The 18,393-nt window shown below is 44.2% G+C and overlaps 1 protein-coding gene across 1 annotated transcript in view; it reads left to right on the forward strand.

Annotated features, from left to right (window-relative positions):
• The window catches only part of LOC118944532 (activating signal cointegrator 1 complex subunit 3-like), a 37,973-nt gene extending 19,811 nt beyond the window's left edge, over positions 1-18,162 (forward strand). Inside the window, exons 2-4 of the mRNA XM_036964386.1 lie at positions 15,973-16,042; positions 17,088-17,223; positions 18,049-18,162. Coding sequence (XP_036820281.1) covers positions 15,973-16,042; positions 17,088-17,223; positions 18,049-18,162 — 320 coding nt within the window. The remainder of the gene's footprint in view (positions 1-15,972; positions 16,043-17,087; positions 17,224-18,048) is intronic.
• Positions 18,163-18,393: the final 231 nt, after the last annotated feature.

Here is an 18,393-nt window from a genome sequence, read left to right on the forward strand (position 1 = left end):
CTCAGACTGTCCACAATAGGCTGAGAGAGGCTGGACTGAAGGCTTGTAGGCCTGTTGTAAGGCAGGTCCTCACCAGACATCACCGGCAACAATGTTGCCTATGGGCACAAACCCACTGTCGCTGCACCAGACAGGACTGGCGAGTTGCGGTTTTGTCTCCCCAGGGGTGATGGTCGGATTCGTGTTTATCGTCGAAGTAATGAGCGTTACACAGAGGCCTGTACTTTGGAGAAGTATTGATTTGGAGGTGGAGGGTCCGTCATGGTCTGGGGCGGTGTGTCAGCATCATTGGACTGAGCTTGTTGTCATTGCAGGCAATCTCAATCTCTGTACTTTACAGGGAAGACATCCTCCCTCATGTGGTACCCTTCCAGCAGGCTCGTGTGTGTGTGTGTGTGTGTGTGTGTGTGTGTGTGTGTGTGTGTGCTTGCTGTACAGAAACCCAGCCTAAAACCCCAAACAGCAAGCAATGTAGGTGTTGAAGCACGTTGGCAAGGAAAAACTCCCTAGAAAGGCCAAAACCTAGCAAGAAACCTAGAGAGGAACCAGGCTATGAGGGGTGGCCAGTCCTCTCCTGGCTGTGCCGGGTGGAGATTATAACAGAACATGGCCAAGATGTTCATAAATGACCAGCATGGTCAAATAATAGGTCTGGGACAGGTAGCATGTCCAGTGAACAGGTCAGGATTCCATAGCTGCAGGCAGAACAGTTGAAACTGGAGCAGCAGCAAGCCCAGGTGGACTGGGGACAGCAAGGAGTCATCATGCCAGGTAGTCCTGAGGCATGGTCCTATGGCTCAGGTCCTCCGAGAGAGAGAAAGAAAGAGAGAATTCGAGAGAGCATACTTAAATTTACACAGGACACTGGATAAGACAGGAGAAGTACTCCAAATATAACATACTTTTTTTATTACATTTTTTTATTTCACCTTTATTTAACCAGGTAGGCAAGTTGAGAACAAGTTCTCATTTACAATTGCGACCTGGCCAAGATAAAGCAAAGCAGTTTGACACGTACAACAACACAGAGTTACACATGGAGTAAAACAAACATAATCAATAATACAGTAGAAAAATGAGTCTATATACAATGTGAGCAAATGAGGTGAGATAAGGGAGGTAAAGGCAAAAAAGGCCATGGTGGGGAAGTAAATACAATATAGCAAGTAACATTTTTTAATAAAAAAATAAACACTGGAATGGTAGATTTGCAGTGGAAGAATGTGCAAAGTAGAGATATAAATAATGGGGGTGCAAAGGAGCTAGATAAATACAGTAGGGGGAGAGGTAGTTGTTTGGGATAAATTATAGATGGGCTATGTACAGGTGCAGTAATCTGTGAGCTGCTCTGACCGCTGGTGCTTAAAGCTAGTGAGGGGGATAAGTGTTTCCAGTTTCAGAGATTTTTGCAGTTTGTTCCAGTCATTGGCAGCAGAGAACTGGAAGGCGAGGCGGCCAAAGTAAGAATTGGTTTTGGGGGTGACCAGAGAGATATACCTGCTGGAGCACGTGCTACAGGTGGGTGCTGCTATGACCAGCGAGGTGAGATAAGGGGGGACTTTACCTAGCAGGGTCTTGTAGATGACCTGGAGCCAGTGGGTTTGGCGACGAGTATGAAGTGAGGGCCAGCAAACGAGAGAGTACAGGTTGCAGTGGTGGGTAGTATATGGGGCTTTGGTGACAAAACGGATGGCACTGTGATAGACTGCATCCAATTTATTGAGTAGGGTATTGGAGGCTATTTTGTAAATGACGTCGCCGAAGTCGAGGATCGGTAGGATGGTCAGTTTTACAAGAGTATGTTTGGCAGCATGAGTGAAGGAGGTTTTGTTGTGAAATAGGAAGCCAATTCTAGATTTAACTTTGGATTGGAGATGTTTGATGTGGGTCTGGAAGGAGAGTTCACAGTCTAACCAGACACATAGGTATTTGTAGTTGTCCACATATTCTAAGACAGAACCGTCCAGAGTAGTGATGTTGGACCGGTGGGCAGGTGCAGGCAACGATCGGTTGAAGAGCATGCATTTAGTTTTACTTGTATTTAAGAGCAATTGGAGGCCACGGAAGGAGAGTTGTATGGCATTGAAGCTTGTCTGGAGGGTTGTTAACACAGAGTCCAAAGAAGGGCCAGAAGTATACAGAATGGTGTCGTCTGCGTAGAGGTGGATCAGAGACTCACCAACAGCAAGAGCGACATAATTGATGTTTACAGAAAATAGAGTCGGTCCAAGAATTGAACCCTGTGGCACCCCCATAGAAACTGCCAGAAGCCCGGACAACAGGCCCTCCGATTTGACACACTGAACTCTATCAGAGAAATAGTTGGTGAACCAGGCGAGGCAATCATTTGAGAAACCAAGGCTAACGAGTCTGCCGATGAGGATGTGGTGATTGACAGAGTCGAAAGCCTTGGCCAGGTCAATGAATATGGCTGCACAGTATTGTTTGTTATCGATGGCGGTTAAGATATCGTTTAGGACCTTGAGCGTGGCTGAGGTGCACCCATGACCAGCTCTGAAACCAGATTGCATAGCGGATGATGAGATTCAAAATGGTCGGTAATCTGTTTGTTGACTTGGCTTTCGAAGACCTTAGAAAGGCAGGGTAGGATAGATATAGGTCTGTAGCAGTTTGGGTCAAGAGTGGCCCCACCTTTGAAGAGGGGGATGACCGCAGCTGCTTTCCAATCTTTGGGAATCTCAGATGACACGAAAGAGAGGTTGAACAGGCTAGTAATAGGGGTTGCAACAATTTCGGCAGATAATTTTAGAAAGAAAGATTGTCTAGCACGGCTGATTTGTAGGGGTCCAGATTTTGCAGCTCTTTCAGAACATCAGCTGACTGGATTTGAGAGAAGGAGAAATGGGGAAGACTTGGGTGAGTTGCTGTGGGGGGTGCAGTGCTGTTGACCGGGGTAGGGAACTGACCCTAGCCCCCCGACACAAACTCCTGCAGCATAAATACTTGAGGCTGAGACAGGAGGGGTCAGTAGACACTGTGGCCCCATCCGATGATACCCCCGGACAGGACCTAACCGGAAGGATATAACCCCAACCACTTTGCCAAAGCACAGACCCCACACCACTAGAGGGATATCTTCAACCACCAACTTACCATCCTGAGACAAGGCCGAGTATAGCCCACAAAGATCTCCGCCACGGCACAACCCAACGGGGAGCGCCATCCCAGACAGGAAGATCACATCAGTGACTCAACCCACTCAAGTGACGCACCCTTCCTAGGAATGGCATGAAAGAGCACCAGTAAGCCAGTGACTCAGCCCCTGTAATAGGGTTAGAGGCAGAGAATCCCAGTGGAAAGTGGGGAACCGGCCAGGCAGAGACAGCAAGGGCAGTTCGTTGCTCCAGAGCCTTTCCGTTCACCTTCACACTCCTGGGCCAGACTACACTCAATCGTTTGACCCACTGAGGAGATGAGTCTTCAGTAAAGACTTAAAGGTTGAGACCTAGTTTGCGTCTCTCACATGGGTAGGCAGACCATTCCATAAAAATGGAGCTCTATAGGAAAAAGCCCTGCCTCCAGCTGTTTGCTTAGAAATTCTAGGGACAATTAGGAGGCCTGCGTCTTGTGACCGTAGCGTACGTGTAGGTATGCACGGCAGGACCAAATCAGAGAGATAGGTAGGAGCAAGCCCATTTAATGCTTTGTAGGTTAACAGTAAAACCTTGAAATCAGCCCTTGCCTTGACAGGAAGCCAGTGTAGGGGGGCTAGCACTGGAGTAATATGATAAAAAAAAATGTTGGGTTCTAGTCAGGATTCTAGCAGCCGTATTTAGCACTAACTGAAGTTTATTTAGTGCTTTATCCGGGTAGCCGGAAAGTAGAACATTGCAGTAGTCTATCCTAGAAGTAACAAAAGCATGGATTCATTTTTATGCATCATATATACATTCACCAGTCCATTAATCAATTTGTGTGTGTGAGCTGTGTGGTTAAAGCTTCGAACCCATAGGCTAGGCTCTCTCATCCCTTCCAGGCTTCCGTGAGGGAGGTTGGACAAAAAGCATGTCATAGTGGATGTAAGCAATGTCCCCACGCGCTCTGGCAGCTTTCATGGCTGGGATCAGATCTTTCATCTTCTGGCATACAGCTTCAGGATAGTCCTTGTTGAGGAAGATATAAGTTCCTCTAATGTTCTTGGCTCTTTCCAGAACCGCTACCTTGTCCTTGAACCTCGGGAACTTGACCACTATTTGCCTGGGCCTATCACCTGGGCCGGTGGTGGGTTTTCCTGGGCCGGTGGTGGGTAAGTCTCTTTTTGTTAGTTTAAAAGATCCTTCACGTGTGATAGAGAGACACCACTGTCCTCAACGGTACTCCCACCAGCTTTGGTCTTTGTCATGGTTGCTAGCAACTTAGGTTATGCTGTTATTCCTTGCAGTTCCAGACAGGGCAGGTCACGGGGAAGATTGAAAATAACATACAGCAGGGATCTAGACAGACACAATCCCAGGACAATCCGCGGTCCCAGCCACAATGGCTAACCGCATCACAGGCTGCGTTTAAGAAAACCCCACTAGCTTGATATGCAGCTAGGCTAGCCGCGACGCAAAATATCTCCACAGACCCATCCTTGGTCGGCAGGATCATTGGAAAGAGACAAGCAGTCCCAGCAACTGATGCCAACTGGGTTGTGTGATCCAAACTAAGAAGCTAGCTAGCTACCAAGAACTTTCCAATACACTTTCAAACAACAAACTTTCCAAACGAACAAAACCAAGCTCTTCCTCATTCCGCGTGCAACAGGAAGTGACGTGAGGGAAGGAGGATTAGATTTGGGAAGGACCGGCTCATTCTAATGGCTGAAATTGAATTAATGAAATGGTATAAAACATATGGAAATCACTTTTGACTTAGTTCCATTTATTTCATTCTAGCCATTATGAGTCCATTCTCCTATCCTCCCACCAGCCTCCTCTGCACAGCAGTGTCTGGGACTGGACTCCTGCCAGGCAGAAGCCCTGCTGCTCTCCCATGGAGCAGAGGTTTCCCAGACAGGCCTCTTCTCATCCATCCACAGCTTGTTGGTTCACCAGCAAGGAGTGTGTTGTTCCAGGACACTTTAATCTTCACTGAACCCAGTCTCCATATTGACCCTAGTTTACAATAATCCCTGTGTGTGATATTATTCCCAGCAGACAGTAAAGAAGGACGGGTTAGGGGGTGATTGGAAGTGTGCCCTGTCGTAAGGTAGAGCTTCCAATTAAACCTGCCTTTCTGCTCATAACTAACCAAGCAGCAGCAGTAATGAGGAAGAGTCTAATTAGCAGGTCAAGATCGGCATCTGGCAACTGGAGCCAAGCCTCTCTCGCTGGGCGGGAAGGGAAGACGTCTGTGGTTAACCTGCCCAGTCTAGTAGCCATGTGAACCCTACAGCTGTGTTTGTTTTAGTGTGTGTGTGTTCGAGTTTGTATCCAGTTTAGTAGGGATCCCTGAAGCTTCCGCAGGTGGGTTGGTACTGGTGGTTCCAGCCAGAACCAGCTGTCAGTTCAAACCTGACATGAATAGCCTCCAGTTGTGTCTGTCTATCAGTCTGTTTGTGTGTGTATGTATGTGTGACTTTGTTTGTTTTTCTTTCTGTGCATGCAGGGGAGCAACTTTGGTTTTAGAAGTGCGTGCGTGGTGGTGGGGGTGGTGGGGGGGTGTTTATCGAAAGCTCATTTCCTGCATTTCTACTAGGCTGTCCCCAAATAAAAATAATCTTGGTCGACCAAAATTAGTATTTTCTTTTGTCTGATGCTTTCAGCATGCTTTTTGATTAAATAATGAAGACACACAAATGACTGAAGAGGGAGCCAGAGATCAAGATAGCCTAACCAGAAGAAAAAAAACCTGTTCCCTATCCTCCTTCTGCTGCTGGTCTTCGCAAATTCTGCCATTATGCTCCTGAACTTGCCGGTAATGGGCAACACCAGCGGTCGGCAACCTTATCCATTTGGAGTGCCAATTTATCATTTCTACCAATCTGCATGCCAGTTAGGATTTTCATATGCGCAAATTCGTGGAACAGTTTCAGTTCATTTGTAATAGTATTTGTATCTCATCATCATTGTCTGTGGTTAATCTACATTATATCTAAAGGATAATTATACCAGTCTAAAAGTAACTTTTATTGCCATTGCAAACTATGTAAAAATAGCCTACATAAAGCCAATCTCAAAACATTGCAGCCTGCAGGTAGAAAATATCCTGATATGAAATAAATATCCTATAAATCACATTGACTAACGCATGGTCTGCAACAGACTTGATACGTATCAACTGGGTCGCCCCAAAACTTGTGCTAGCAAACTTGAGACGTATAAAATATTCTGGACCCCCAGAGTTTCCCACGCCAATGAGCTTGGGACAGACACAGCTGTAGGCTATTTGTGCAAGGGATAAGAAGTAATCGAGTATTTTATGATGTTTTCACTGGATCAGAGCATTACATTTTTCCCTTTCATGCCAAGTGGTTATCGAAAGGGAGAGAGCTGGAAATATTGTTAAAATGCTTTCAGGAACTTTTATCATTCTCATTTGATTCTAAAAACAGACTTTGTTTACTTGCTGTTTGAGGTGAAGAAAAATTACTTTGAGAAGCACCACACAGTGGTGCTAAATTAAGACAGTCAGAAATACTATCAGACAACCCCAAATGGGCTCATTTATAGGCCTACATTTGTGCGCAGGCCAGGTTAGACTAGTCCTACTTCTATATGCGTAATCAGGTGTGCGTTCTTATTCAACATTGACAGGAGCTTTTCAAAGAGACAATTAATAAATTGACAAAACCCGTAAATGTTGAGAAACAGGTTTTAGTTTATTTCATTCAAGTGTAGCATAGGTAGTGATTTCTGCAAAACACATGTCCACTCTAACAATGAGAACGGTAAATGACTGTAACAATAATATATTGAATGTATTAACATAAATTACCATAACCAAATAAACATAGCAGATTAGAAATGTTACTACTGGTGATATACAGTACCAGTCAAAAGTTTGGACACACCTACTCATTCCAGGGTTTTTATTATTTTTACTATTTTTTACATTGTAGAATAATAGTTAAGACATCAAAACTATGAAATAACAGATATGGGATCATGTAGTAACCAAAAAGTACTAAACAAATATATATTTTAGATTCTTCAATGTAGCCACCCTTTGCCTTGATGACAGCTTTGCACATGCTTGGCATTCTCTCAACCAGCTTCACCTGGAATGCTTTTCCAACAGTCTTAAAGGAGTTCCCACATATGCTGAGCACTTGTTGGCTGCTTTTCCTTCACTCTGCGGTCCAACTCATCCCAAACCATCTCAATTGGGTTGAGGTCAGGTGATTGTGGAGGCCTGATTATCTGATGCAGCACTTCATCACTCTCCTTCTTGGAGGGGTGGGGGTGGGGGGGGTCGGTCATGTCCCCCCATCCCCAGTGTAAGTATTCCATCCTGTTTGCATGTAAATGACTTTGTCTGTGCATGTCTGATTCTGTGTACTGTAGGCTATGTTTGAGGAAAATTGTCGTACCTAGGGCTGTGACGGTCATGGAATTTTAGGAAACAGTAATTGGCCAAATGACCATGTCCGTCATAATATATAAAACATTTTAAAGCATATTTTCTCCTCTCCTCCAGTCCTCACTACTCACTACTGGAATTGAAATATAATTATTTGAAAAGGCATCCCCATTCAAGTCAATGATGGCATAATGGGTGGAATGGCTGCCATTGTGAGTGTACCCATAGGCGCAAAGCAGAAATTAAAATATGTGTGTTGTGATTTGTTGATTCAACTGACATTACAAAAAATACAGTCCATTGCATAAGCCACATCAGCTCACATAATTTGAATGCAATTTTACATTATCATGGAAATTATAACATCACAATACCTGGTAGCCATAGTCCCAGTCGGTATTAGATAGATGGAGCGTCACGGTCCTGCCCGCCTGTGGGGAAAACAACCTGTGGTTACCCCATTTGGCTCACAGCAAGAACTTCATCTTTTTTAAACAAAATGTTCTTGTTGTCTGCTTGTTTTAGTCAATTACAAAACTACCCAGAAAAAATATGTAAACGCAACATGCAACAATTTCAAAGCTTTTACTGAGTTACAGTTCATATAAGGAAATCAGTCAATTGAAATAAATGTATTAGGCCCTAATCTATGGAATTCACATGAGCGTCCCAAACATGCTCAATAGGGGACGTCTGGTGAGTATGCAGGCCATGGAAGAACTGGGACATTTTCAGCTTCCAGGAATTGTGTACAGATCCTTGCGACATGGGGCCGTGCAATTTCATGCTAAAACATGAGGGGATGGCGACATATATTTGGCAGGGCAATGGGCCTCAGGATCTCGTCACGGTATCTCTGTGCATTCAAATAGCCTTCGCTAAAATGCAATTGTGTTCGGTATACATAGCTAATGCCTGCCCATACCATAATACTAATGCCACCATGGGACACGGTTTACAACGTTGACATCAGCAAACCGCTCGCCCACACGACACCATACATGCCTTCTGCCCGGTACAGTTGAAACTGGGATTCATCCGTGTAGAGCCATCAACGGTGGACATTTGCCCATTGAAGTCCAACGCCTGACTGCAGTCAGGTCAAGACGACGAGCATGCAAATGAGCTTCCTTGAGACGGTTTCTGACAGAGTCTTCAGTTGTGCAAACCCACAGTTTCATCAGCTCTCCAGGTGGCTGGCCTCAGATGATCCTGCAGGTGAAAAAGCTGGTTGTGGAGGTCCTAGGCTGGCATGGTAACGTGTGGTCTGCGGTTGTGAGGCCGGTTGAATGTACTGCCAAATTCTCTAAAAAGGCTTATAGTAGAAAAATAAAACAAAAATTCTCTGGCAACAGCTCTTGTGGACATTCCTGCAGTCAACTTTCCAATCGCACGCTCTCTCAGAACTTGAGACATCTGTGGCATTGTGTTGTGACAAAACTGCACATTTTAGAATGGCCTTTTTTTTTTGCCCCCCCCCCCCCCAGCACAAGGTGCACCTGTGTGATCATGCTGTTTTAATCATCTTCTTGATAAGCCACACCTGTCAGGTGGATGGATTATGTTGGCAAAGGACAAATGCTCACTAACAGAGATGTAAACAAATTTGTTCACACAATTTGAGCAAAATAAACTTTGTGCATATGGAACATTTCTGTGATCTTTTATTTCAGCTCGTGAAACATGGGACCAACACTTTAAATGTTGTGTTTGTTCAGTGTACAATTAAGAAAAGTACAACATGTCTGAAGATTACTTTTCAATGTTGCCTGCTCCCGAGCATTCTCACTACTTAGAAAATCGCAATATTGTAGGGCTTCCCAAATGCCCCTTTTTATGACTGTGCTAGCAGCCACCTGAGTGAGTGTTAGCTAACTACCGTCAGGAACATTAAGCTAGCCTAGACCAACAACACAAACAAACAGACTTTACAGGTTCATGTAGTGAGTGGAGTTACAAATGGACTACACTAAACAAGTTAAATGTCTTACCTGAGATTAAATGTATTACACACATACAGACAACTGTAGCGTACTAGGACACCGGGTCCACACATTTCCTACTATCCCACACCAAATAGCCTGAAGCCACAGGGCTCTTTTCACAGGCTCTTTTTCCCAACATGGGAGCATTGCAAACTGTAGGTTGGGATTTTTGCCCTGATTTCTGGCATGTTTTGTTATTTCTGTATAACTGGGCGTCAGTGGAAATAATGTTTTCCCCAATTTGTGGGTGAGGGAAATTCCTAATTATTGTGTGAATATCAACTTGGACTATTGTGAGTGTAGGCTACCCATGAGTTTACCAGTCAAATTGCCAGGTTTAGAGTTTCCAAGCATGCTCTCTATTCATTCTATTTTCTATGTCTGCTGCTGCGTTGTGGTGTGCGTTGCCTAGGCAACTGAAGTCTAATTTGCTTGTTTCAGCAAGGAGCAACAACGTCTCATCGCGTTGTTAAGAGTCCATGTAACGGCTGAAACGGACTCAACCACACGAATGCCCCGCCCGTCTTCAGGTTCGTTCCACGCACAGAAGTTATTTTATTATATATTTTTTAAAACATTTATGACGGTTATTTTCATGACGGTCTTCATCCATAAACCTCTGCGCTTATACATTGAATATTCCAGCCCTAGTCGTACTTTGAAAATTAAAATAATTGCATGAGTCCTGGTGGCAATCACTGTTCTGAAAGCTGTAGTAGGAGTTGATGAGAGAGAGCTGGAAAGAGAGGGAGGGAGAGGGAATAGATTAGGCTAGATGAATAGGCGCATCAAGAATGAAGGAATGTTGGAGTGAAGAGAGGTACTGGGGGAAGGGGGGGGGGGGGGGGGGTGCAGCAGCTAGAGCCGTTAGAGGAGATAAAGATAAGATCATTCAGACAATCAGCCGAGACCTCAGGACAATCATCACATCTCATCTGTTTTCAAGAGCAATTCTGTCTTCTATTGAACTGTTGTGACTCGGTCAGGGAGGCAGTCTCTGGGGGCTTTAACACTCGCTGTGCCACACTCTCTCACAACATTCTCGTTTCCAGGGATACATAATGGCGAGAAACCGGTACATTATAATACATTATTTATATGAACAGCGTGACGTGAAATTGAACTGTTAAATTCTATTTTGTGTCCATCTCTGGCTTCTCTGTGGCCTGCTCTGCTATCTGCATGATCAATCATCAGCGCTCAGTGTGTGATTGTGTGCGTGCTGTTGTAGCCTACCGTAGGCCTATTTACATTCACAAAGTCGACATAAATTCAAAGGGCTGCGTGTAATGGGTTCTCCTACCATTCCATTGCAAACAACAAGTAGGCCTGCGGGCTATACAGATCCGCTCCCCCAAAAATGGCCATAGCCTACCCTCCCCAAGAATCCCTCAACTTATCACAACTGGTGAGATGATATGCAGAAGAGAGAAACAAAATATGCACGTGCGATGTATCAAATTTCTGGCTTCATTCATACATTAAACCAGTCAACGCTAGCAGCCTACCATATTCACTCATCACAAAGTCCCCAATAGAAAACATCCCTGAGGCTGCATGGCTTCTAAAAATTTAATTGCTTACTATATGTGCAGGCTACACGCAACCTCTCGATGCCGTTACCGTACACAATCTAAATCTCAATCTCACATTCAAATCACCACTAATGTGGCACTGGCAGAGGCTGAAATACAAACGGGTGCTAATCACAAAACAGCAGATACTGTGTCCACAAAAGCGCTTAAGGAAATCGACATTTGCACCATTGTTTCATGATGTTATGATTACAAAAGCGGCCACACGGTGGGCTGCTGGTCAGATTTGCGGGCAGTTGATTAACTGAGCTATCCATGGTGCTGAATCTCCGCTAGTTTAGGCCTGTTAGTTTAGAAGCTGATGTTCCCTGCGACAGTCACCACAATAAGCAGGTTATAATGAAGTAAAAACAACCACAACCTCCCCAAATCCCCCCAATAGCCAGGTACAAAGGCGAGAATTTTTTTTATTTGTATTTTTTATTTCACCTTTATTTAACCAGGTAGGCAAGTTGAGAACAAGTTCTCATTTACAATTGCGACCTGGCCAAGATAAAGCAAAGCAGTTCGACACATACAACGACACAGAGTTACACATGGAGTAAAACAAACATACAGTCAATAATACAGTATAAACAAGTCTATATACGAAGTAAACAAATGAGGTGAGATAAGGGAGGTAAAGGCAAAAAGGCCATGGTGGCAAAGTAAATACAATATAGCAAGTAAAACACTGGAATGGTAGATTTGCAATGGGAGAATGTGCAAAGTAGAAATAAAAATAATGGGGTGCAAAGGAGCAAAATAAATAAATAAATAAAATACAGTAGGGAAAGAGGTAGTTGTTTGGGCTAAATTATAGGTGGGCTATGTACAGGTGCAGTAATCTGTGAGCTGCTCTGACAGTTGGTGCTTAAAGCTAGTGAGGGAGATAAGTGTTTCCAGTTTCAGAGATTTTTGTAGTTCGTTCCAGTCATTGGCAGCAGAGAACTGGAAGGAGAGGCGGCCAAAGAAAGAATTGGTTTTGGGGGTGACTAGAGAGATATACCTGCTGGAGCGTGTGCTACAGGTGGGAGATGCAATGGTGACCAGCGAGCTGAGATAAGGGGGGACTTTACCTAGCAGGGTCTTGTAGATGACATGGAGCCAGTCGGTTTGGCGACGAGTATGAAGCGAGGGCCAGCCAACGAGAGCGTACAGGTCGCAATGGTGGGTAGTATATGGGGCTTTGGTGACAAAACGGATTGCACTGTGATAGACTGCATCCAATTTGTTGAGTAGGGTATTGGAGGCTATTTTGTAAATGACATCGCCAAAGTCGAGGATTGGTAGGATGGTCAGTTTTACAAGGGTATGTTTGGCAGCATGAGTGAAGGATGCTTTGTTGCGAAATAGGAAGCCAATTCTAGATTTAACTTTGGATTGGAGATGTTTGATATGGGTCTGGAAGGAGAGTTTACAGTCTAACCAGACACCTAAGTATTTGTAGTTGTCCACGTATTCTAAGTCAGAGCCTTCCAGAGTAGTAATGTTGGACAGGCGGGTAGGTACACGTAGCGATCGGTTGAAGAGCATGCATTTAGTTTTACTTGTATTTAAGAGCAATTGGAGGCCACGGAAGGAGAGTTGTATGGCATTGAAGCTTGCCTGGAGGGTTGTTAACACAGAGTCCAAAGAAGGGCCAGAAGTATACAGAATGGTGTCGTCTGCGTAGAGGTGGATCAGAGACTCACCAGCAGCAAGAGCGACCTCATTGATGTATACAGAGAAGAGAGTCGGTCCAAGAATTGAACCCTGTGGCACCCCCATAGAGACTGCCAGAGGTCCGGACAGCAGACCCTCCGATTTGACACACTGAACTCTATCAGAGAAGTAGTTGGTGAACCAGGCGAGGCAATCATTTGAGAAACCAAGGCTGTCGAGTCTGCCGATGAGGATGTGGTGATTGACAGAGTCGAAAGCCTTGGCCAGATCAATGAATACGGCTGCACAGTAATGTTTCTTATCGATGGCGGTTAAGATATCATTTAGGACCTTGAGCGTGGCTGAGGTGCACCCATGACCAGCTCTGAAACCAGATTGCATAGCAGAGAAGGTATGGTGAGATTCGAAATGGTCGGTAATCTGTTTGTTGACTTGGCTTTCGAAGACCTTAGAAAGGCATGGTAGGATAGATATAGGTCTGTAGCAGTTTGGGTCAAGAGTGTCACCCCCTTTGAAGAGGGGGATGACCGCAGCTGCTTTCCAATCTTTGGGAATCTCAGACGACACGAAAGAGAGGTTGCCTGTTCAACCTCTCTTTCGTGTCGTCTGAGATTCCCAAAGATTGGAAAGCAGCTGCGGTCATCCCCCTCTTCAAAGGGGGTGACACTCTTGACCCAAACTGCTACAGACCTATATCTATCCTACCATGCCTTTTCAATAGGGGTTGCAACAATTTTGGCAGATAATTTTAGAAAGAAAGGGTCCAGATTGTCTAGCCCGGCTGATTTGTAGGGGTCCAGATTTTGCAGCTCATTCAGAACATCAGCTGAGCAGATTTGGGAGAAGGAGAAATGGGGAAGGCTTGGGCGAGTTGTTGTGGGGGGTGCAGTGCTGTTGACCGGGGTAGGAGTAGCCAGGTGGAAAGCATGGCCAGCTGTAGAAAAATGCTTATTGAAATTCTCAATTATGGTGGATTTATCAGTGGTGACAGTGTTTCAAATCTTCAGTGCAGTGGGCAGCTGGGAGGAGGTGTTCTTATTCTCCATGGACTTTATAGTGTCCCAGAACTTTTTTGAGTTAGTGTTGCAGGAAGCAAATTTCTGCTTGAAAAAGCTAGCCTTGGCTTTTCTAACTGCCTGTGTATAATGGTTTCTAGCTTCCCTGAACAGCTGCATATCACAGGGGCTGTTCGATGCTAATGCAGAACGCCATAGGATGTTTTTGTGTTGGTTAAGGGCAGTCAGGTCTGTGGAGAACCAAGGGCTATATCTGTTCCTGGTTCTAAATTTCTTGAATGGGGCATGTTTATTTAAGATGGTTAGGAAGGCATTTTTAAAAAATATCCAGGCATCCTCTACTGATCCTCAAAATGCTGAGGTAGGCTAAAACAAATGTAATTTTCACTGGACCTCATAATATTTGAGCAGTCGGCCAAAAGTGCTTCATAGGCCTAGCCTACCTTAAAGGGGAATTTTACCCTAAATCCATTTTAATGTGTATTTCTAGTCAATCCACCATGCATACGGTCTCGAAATTTCATTTATCATACGGTTGCATCTTAGATATCGAAACACCCCGTCTGTCAAAAAGTCTAATTACGTCACCATGCGAGACTTAAAGCAGCACGTTCTAGCTGACTCTCTTGGGATGTTCAACCACCGGTGGACGTGTCATTCAAATGATTTGCTGAGATGTTTAATAGAGCCCTACCTATGCCTGCAATGTTCAGGCCCTACCCTACCCAGGCCCGATTGCTTTTGCCCAAACCCCGAAATTAGAAATAACTTTGTTCGTTATTAAATCCATTAGCTGCTCCTCTACGTCTGTCACTTGCTCGTTGTGCATGAGCTCTGCTCATGGCGGCTCTGGATGTCTGTGTATATAGCATCAGCTCCTCTTGGGCTGCTCTGCTCAATGACGAGACATGAGAGAACACAGAGCATGGCTGTTAGCTACTTTTCGTCACAGTAAACTCTGACAATTCAAGGAACATTATTTTCTGCTAAATAATCTCAACTGTTTTATATTTGAAGCAGTTTTGACACCTATGTGTTGAACCAAGTCAACACACCGCCCACTCAATCCAGTTAGAGGGGAATATTAGGAGAATTTACTCAAATGGGCAATTGGGAACATCAGGAATAATCAGGACATTCAAAGCTAGAAATCTAGACTCATTGTTTTGAAAAATATTTTGTGAATTTGTCTACTATGGACTACTGAAAACAACAAAACCAATGGATTACTTGGGTAAAATAGTTATTTAAAACTAGGCTACGTTAGATCCATGTGTGTATTTCTCCATTTACAGTGGTAGAATCACGTCAGTTTTTTTTCTCTCGCTTGTATTATATGCTTTTAAATAGCACTTCTGGTTTCAACTGGAATACTGGCATACTGGTAATTTCTTGCCATTTTCTCAGGAAGAAAAATTGGTAAATTCTCTGGAAAATATTAAACCCTAGTACACACTCTCTCTCTCTCTCTCTCACACACACACACACACACACACACACACACACACACACACACACACACACACACACACACACACTAGAAAGATAAAGGTCTAGACCACCCTGGGGTTGTAGGTCCTCTGTTGAAGTAGTTATAGATTTTACTCACGTCACTTGTACTTGTATGCTGTTAGGGTTTATTTTGCTCCTGTGATGCTCTTTCTCCCTGCTCAACAACAAGCTGAGCTGGTGGTCTCCTGTGGGCCCTTAACCATGCAGGTTAAGTAAAGGACACACACACACACACGTTACAATATGAATTAATGCTGAGGTCCTGGGGTTACAAATTGTCCTTTCCACCTGGTGGCAACCAGAATCTGAACAGATATGGTTGTTTCAGTCTGGAAAAACACACACAGCCACTTGTCAGTCCTGTTGCATCGCAGCTCGGCTCTCACCATTAACTATTGACCAGTCTAGCAACCATGTCTGATAAACAGCACAGCTGAAGAGTAGACGGTGGGGTGACTTCACCTAGACCTTCAGCTATAATATAGGCAGTATGGTATAGGTGGTATACAATAGGCGGTGGCAAATTGTGTATTACAGTACTGTACATGCTGTTCCAAACTTAGTTACCATATTATAAGTGCTCAATTACACAATACAACATTGTAGCCTAGCTCAAAGAAACATTGAATGTATCAGTGATGACCCAACTGTCGGTTTGTAATATTTTACTGATGTCTCTGTTATTCTTGTGTTTAGATGTTAGCCGTAAAGGAGGCGGAGTAGAGGGGAGCAGCAAGCCCACCTACGGCTGTCAGGTGACCATCCAGTCGGGGAAGGAGAAAGAGATGAGGAAGAGGGAGAGAGACGCTGGGATGACACCGAATCCTCTTCCGACCTCTACTTTGACCCCAAGGAGATGAGAGCTCAGAGGTGAACCACCACACTCAATCTCACTCACTCTAGCTCTTCCCCTTTCTCTTCTCTCTCTCCCCATCTTTCTCTTCTGTCTCTCTTCCCATCTCTTTCTCTTCTGTCTCTCTTCCCATCTCTTTCTCTTCTGTCTCTCTTCCCATATCTTTCTCTTCTCTCTCTTCCCATCTTTCTCTTCTGTCTCTCTTCCCATCTCTTTCTCGTCTGTCTCTCTTCCCATCTCTTTCTCTTCTCTTTCTTCCCATCTCTTTCTCTTCTGTCTCTCTTCCCATCTCTTTCTCTTCTGTCTCTCTTCCCATCTCTTTCTCGTCTCTCTTCCCATCTCTTTCTCTTCTGTCTCTCTTCCCATCTCTTTCTCTTCTGTCTCTCTTCCCATCTCTTTCTCTTCTGTCTCTCTTCCCATCTCTCTCTGCTTTACTTCTTTTTCTACATCTCCCCATGTGATCTTCTTTCCATATGGAAACACCCTCCTGCATTTGTCATCACTGCTCGGCTGCAGGTTATAAGAAAAAAAACACGGCTCCTGGTCACATTTTTTTCTGAAAAAAATAAATAAGAAAGGATCTTTCTGAAAGTTTACTTTCAGAGGATAGAAAAGCAGCGCAGCGATCTGTTTAATTAAAAACTTATCCGGGCCAAATCCGGCAGAGTGTGAGGGAAGAGATTAACAGAGAGGTAAGCCACGTTACATTAGCAGAGAATAGTATTACTGCAGAGCCTCACATCTCCACACCTCTCCTGTCTAACAGCTCTCAACTCTAGTATCCATCCCCAATCACAACCAACCACACATTAAGCATATGTAACTATGGCTGTTCTGCTGTTGATGTGGATGTTTGGTGTTGAAATACTATATATATATATTTCTTTATGGGTTTTATGGATGTGTTATTGTTGTGTCACAGTTGTGTTGTGGTTGATTAATGGTTGTGTTACTCCAGAGAGCAGGCCCTGCTGACAGCACGGTGGTCTCCAGTGCTGAGCAGAGAGAGGGTGTACAAACGCGTCCGCTACCCCAACGTCTATGACTGCTACGCCGAGGCCACCAAGACCTCCGCCTTCGTAGGGGGAGCCAAGGTACAGTATGTGGGGATTACCAGATGTGCGTCACAAATGGCACCCTTTTCTTATTTAATGCACTACTTTTCAGCAGGCTCCATAGGGCTCTGGTCAAAAGTACTGCACTATGTAGGGATAAGGGAATAGGGAGCCTTTTGGGACAAAGCCCTGTACTGCCCAAAACCAAATCTATGCCCTATACACTTGACCTCCAGACCATCATGTTCTATCCAAGTAAAAAGTGATTATAACAAGACTAGAAGACATTTTCAAATCCTGCCCACCTGTATTATTGGGCAAAATGAACAGCTTTTTTTGTATTAGTTTGTATTACTTCCATTTCTCTTTCATAGTGACATGCAGGAAAGTCATAAAGTACACACACGTGTGCACACACACACAAGCACACACACTTTTCAGTTCTTTGTTTACCCACCATCCTTCATGGCAGTCAGTTCCTTTTATTACACACCAGCACCCATCACATTACCCACAAGCCACTGCTTTTATCCTGTTTTTTTTGTTCTTGCTGATTTTTCACTCACTATTTACATCAACTAACCTGTGGTGTGTTTCTTTAGTCCTCAGTTCAGTAGGAGCAGGTGGGGTCGGGGAAATGATGTTCACTGGAAAGTTGATACATTTTCAAATCTGAACATGACTTTTGCAATGTTTTGAATGTGTTTGTTTTCAGGTTGAGGCACTGTTTGTTGTTTTATTATGTGTATTGTAAAATGTTTAATATTATGTAGTTCAGTTGGTAATAAATAGATTGGGGTGGAAATGTCCTTTATGTAATGCGGTGCGTTGTTAATATTTGGGATGTGTTTGTGTTATGTTCAGCTGATGTTACCCGAGGGGATAAAGAGAGAGAATAATAAGATGTATGAAGAGGTGGAGATTCCTCCTAGTGATCCCATGTCCATCGGCTTTGAGGAGAAACCCATCTACATGTGAATTTGGGAGGTGGGGGGCACACAGCACTGTCAAACGCACACAGCATACTACACATCACAGAGGGACTTGCAATTTTGGAGGGAGAATGACTGTGAGAAGGTCAGTTCTGGTTACTTTTTAAAAGGACTTTCTACTCATAAGTGAAAAATAAAACATCATTCCCCCTCCAGAAATGACCCCAATATAACCGATTGGTACATATTGTCATGCAGGTGTGCTATTTAGTTAAGC

This window comes from Oncorhynchus mykiss, chromosome 3 (genome assembly GCF_013265735.2).
Source record: "Oncorhynchus mykiss isolate Arlee chromosome 3, USDA_OmykA_1.1, whole genome shotgun sequence".
Lineage (NCBI taxonomy): Eukaryota > Metazoa > Chordata > Actinopteri > Salmoniformes > Salmonidae > Oncorhynchus > Oncorhynchus mykiss.